At 44.4% G+C, this 4,135-nt stretch overlaps 1 protein-coding gene across 1 annotated transcript; it reads right to left on the bottom strand.

The window, feature by feature from the left end:
* Positions 1–707: 707 nt before the first annotated feature.
* Positions 708–3,824, bottom strand: LOC112881923 (indole-3-glycerol phosphate synthase-like). The gene is made up of 9 exons (XM_025946855.1): positions 3,557–3,824; positions 3,017–3,415; positions 2,835–2,909; positions 2,670–2,714; positions 2,395–2,559; positions 2,195–2,273; positions 1,972–2,051; positions 1,445–1,513; positions 708–995 (listed from the first exon to the last, which is right to left on the bottom strand). Exons 1-9 carry the CDS (start codon positions 3,713–3,715, stop codon positions 912–914), a joined length of 1,155 nt encoding a protein of 384 aa, XP_025802640.1. The 5' UTR covers positions 3,716–3,824; the 3' UTR covers positions 708–911.
* Between the last annotated feature and the right edge of the window lie 311 nt (positions 3,825–4,135).

Raw genomic sequence — 4,135 nt, 5'->3', positions numbered from 1 at the left:
CCATCTTGTCTAAATCTAGCAAGGCTGCATTGTTTCGATTTCTTGTTAGTCTAGCTGATATCATAAATTATCGATTTCTATCGAGATCTTGTAAGGCTGCATCTCTCGATAGTTCTTAATAGTTCTCACAATTCATTCTATCTCAATCAAGCTTCCATCGGCTCAATATTTTAAAGATTTTATTGCATACTTAATAGCCGATTCAATCTTAATCCAGATACTATCGACAAATATTTATAAGGATACTCACTATTTTAACTAGATTCATGGGCTAATTTGGTTTAATTTATCAGCCTACTGTTAGCGCTGTTTCAACTAGATCCGATCCGACGGACAGTGAAGATTAGATTAAATTTAATCGGCTGTATGCGTTTATTTATGATGGAGTTCATTCTTAGCTTTATTTGCTTCAATGAATCGGCTTCTTAGCCCATAGCTCCATCTTTATATCCGACTCCATGGCCAATGCGCTTTTATGGAACACTTCGGAATCCTAGCCGATGCATCCCTTATTGTTTACTGATTAAATTTCTTTTTCCTCATTAATTTCAGGTTAAATTGACTAGCAAGTCCCGAACCTCGATAACAGGACCTGCACCGGAGTTAAGCAGAGCTCCTAGATCTTAGCGTGTGGTGCTTCGCAAGATTTATCGTCCGATTTTTGCAGCAACAGTCATACACAATCTATAGATAGATCTTTCAATACATGCACGCAACAAAATAATGCATATTCGTGATTCATGCAAAGAAATGAAAAAACTCGTAACAAATTACTTTTATAAATAAAGCACTAGCTAGTTCATGGTTACATATATCTTGTGCGATCTTTACGCTTGGATGCCTTCACTTATCAGCCCATGATTGATACATACAACAAATTAGCTAATAAGCTAAACCACAATGGAAAGAGATTAGTGTAAGAGCTCCTTCCCAAACAGCCCAGCGATTGCTCGACCAGGATCATCCTGCGTCACTAGGGATTCTCCTACCAAAACCTGAGAACATCAGTAACAACAAATCAATATTTGTATATATCCCCCGCAAACACCCCCCCCCCCCCACCAACCGAAAAAAAAAATTCCTTCAAATAAGATCAAAGTTTGCGGTTTGCGAACATATTAGTTGATCAAATAGTACAGTCGTTAACTATTTATATAACAACTAAATAAAACAAATGGACTTATAAGTGGGAAAAACACCAAATTAACAAAATGAACCCAATCGAAATAAAAAACAAGAAATTTGGAGAAATTGGAAAGAGATCGAATTTGAACTCTTTCAGATTTAGGATTCTACGATTTCTAAAATGGAAAGCATCAACAAAACTTCCCTAATGTTCTTATCCCAAAACTATAAACAGCGTTCATATGTCCAAATATGAAGATCATCTTTTAACACTTACTTATACTTTCTCAGAAACAGTTGATGACTTTAGAGAACTTACAGCTGATACACCAGCATTGTGGACATATGCTACATCATCAGGCGTAAACAACCCGGACTCGCTGACAACCTGAATACACATATCATTGAAAATTAAAACTTAACAAGCCAACTCTGAGCAATTTACATTATGAAATTAGACAACAAATGTTTAGTGCGGGTGCGAAGGAACTGTCCAATAACTTGGTTTTCTTGTGAATTACCAAATTCACAGTTCTAGTCAAGCACAACAAGTGGATAAAATGGTACTGTCTCGCTTTCTGGTTCTCGTGTATCTAGTATAATGTTGACATCACAAACAAATGAAATGACCTGGTAAAATAATATACTGAGATAAAACGTCCCTGTCGAATTAGGATCGTGAAATTTTTTCTTTGTGTAACTTTCAGTTAAAATTACTGCGTCACTTTCTGGATTTTATATCAAAGTACAATGAATGCACACGAGAATGACTGGGCGAAATAATCCATTGATGAAACACAGCCATCATGTCAAATTGGGATTACAGAAAGTCTTTCTAATACCTACCTTTATTCCCTTCTTCCTGATGACGTCGCCACGTTTACGTAGCAACATGTCTGTGTTCGCAGTATCGACTTCAAATGTTCCTGCAACATAAATAAATTTCAGCTTGCTACCGGGTCAACAGAAGATATCTGTTACCATGTCACAAACAAAATTGGGTCGATAAAATTGGTGAAACAAATCTTATGTAAGAAGTGACCGAGAATATATTATATATAGCACGTACCTAGACTGCGATTGTTAATGCCAATAATTTGAACACCATCTATCTTCAATACACGATCCAACTCCCTCTCATCATGAACCTGAAAAATACAAGTTTGTGTTCAATGCTTGAGCAAATGAACCTGTGCAGCAAATTGCAAGCTGCACAAGGATACAAGTTTGTGTTCAAGGCCCAGAGCGATGGAGAAGCTTGTGACGAACCTCGACAAGAGCCGTCATCCCGAGGCTCCTGCAGACACGAAGCATGTACTTGATGTCAAGGTCTGGTAGCACGGCGGCGATCAGGAGCACCGCATCGGCGCCCTTGGAACGCGCGTAGTAGATTTGCCAGACGTCGATGACGAACTCCTTGCAGAGCAGAGGGCACTGCAGTCGCACAACGAACGACCATGTACAAAGAACAAATTTAGTCATGAGAGACTGTATACAAGCATATATGTCAGGTCAGCATCATGGATTCATGGTAGATCGCTTACATTCACACCAGAATTGCGCACGGTCTCCAGATTGTCAAAGCTCCCCTGCACGAACATGCACAAGATCGGAAGTGTCAGAGAAGTTCCACAGCGAATTTCATCAGCACTTTTATTTCAGAAAAAGAATTTCATCAACAATGGAAGAACATGAAGCAAAATCCAAACCAGAAAGTGCTTCTCGTCGGTCAGGATGCTCAAGCAGGCTGCGCCGTTCTTCTCGTAGGCGTGCGCGATTTCGACCTGCCAAGAGTTTGCAGAACTGGTCAGATGGCAGTCCATCTTCAGAGGTAGTAGATGTGCCAAGAATCTCTACAAGAAAAAAAATCAGAAAGGTCTTTGATACTGACCGGATTGAAGTGCTCCCTGAGCAGGCCCTTGATGGGCGACGCCTTCTTGACCTCGGCAATGAGCGCAGGGAGGCCGTTGCGGCGGCGCGCGGCATCCAGCGCCCCGACGAAGTCCCTGGGGGGCGGCGCGCGCTCGGCGGACTCCATCACCTTCTGGAGCGGCGCCTTGGCCTTCCTCTGGGACACCTCGACCTCCTTGTCCCAGATGATCTGCTCCAGGACGTTGCGCGGGACGTCCCTGTCGGCGCCGATGCCCTCGGAGGGGTACCTGGGGCGGCAGCGGCGGCGGATGCGGATGCCTTGCGCGGCGGCGATGGAGTTGATGGACTTGCCGCTCTCCCACTGGATCACCTCCGACGAGTTGAACATCTCGTCGTCCAGCCTGTGCAGGACCGAGCCCTGTCGTCGTCCCATCCACCAAATTAAAGAAGAATACTATAAATTGGCGTAAACAGAATCAAAAGAAACATTGGCGAGCAGAGGCTGCAGAGCACTCCATCCGAGACAACAGGAGAAAGGAGAAAAAGGCAAGCAGGACACCTCGGCGGCGAGGCAGCGTACGGCGCGCGCGGCGGGGCTTGGCCCGAAGACGTCGGTGCGCAGGACGACGGGCCTAGAGGACGGAAAGAGCGGCGATAAGACAGTTGCAGGAACAGAGGCCCTGGCGACCGAGGCGGCGGCGAGGATGGAGGACTCCATCGGCGACGTGAAGAGGACGGGGCAGTCGGTGGTGAGAAGAGGCGAGTCGGTGGTGGAGAGGCAACAAGAGTGCCGCGGTGCTCGATTGGGCTATGCCTCCCCGCCCCGTGGAGGCATTTGTACTTTTATAGGCGCCCTCGACGGCGGAGCAGACCCGGCGCTAGACCCAGTCCCTGCCGTCCTGTTTGATTTCCATGCTTGCTATCCTCCAGAGAGCAACCTGTCAAAAAATTCTTCTTTTGTTCATCCATCTATCCTAGATGCATCTAGACATCTTAAAGACTCGAACTAAGTCTAGTATTGTTAAAGGATATTCAAAAATCTATATTAGCTATAACTATACATACTAGTTTTTTTTGGGGGGTGGGGGGGGGGGTTGGTTGGTTCTACAGTGATAACAAGAAGAAAAGAGAGATTAAG

Source organism: Panicum hallii, chromosome 2, assembly GCF_002211085.1.
Source record: "Panicum hallii strain FIL2 chromosome 2, PHallii_v3.1, whole genome shotgun sequence".
NCBI lineage: Eukaryota > Viridiplantae > Streptophyta > Magnoliopsida > Poales > Poaceae > Panicum > Panicum hallii.
The sequence above is the reverse complement of the archived record's forward strand: the minus strand, read 5'-3'. Positions and strand labels throughout refer to the sequence as shown.

Bases quoted from the DNA above. Each gene is read 5' to 3' on its own strand.
- LOC112881923 (XM_025946855.1), bottom strand. From the start codon at position 3,715: ATGGAGTCCTCCATCCTCGCCGCCGCCTCGGTCGCCAGGGCCTCTGTT. The intron at 2,715-2,834 runs GTTTGGATTTTG...ATGTTCGTGCAG, and splicing joins CCGACGAGAAGCACTTTCTG to GGGAGCTTTGACAATCTGGA. The intron at 1,514-1,971 runs GTAGGTATTAGA...ATGTGTATTCAG, and splicing joins TCAGGAAGAAGGGAATAAAG to GTTGTCAGCGAGTCCGGGTT.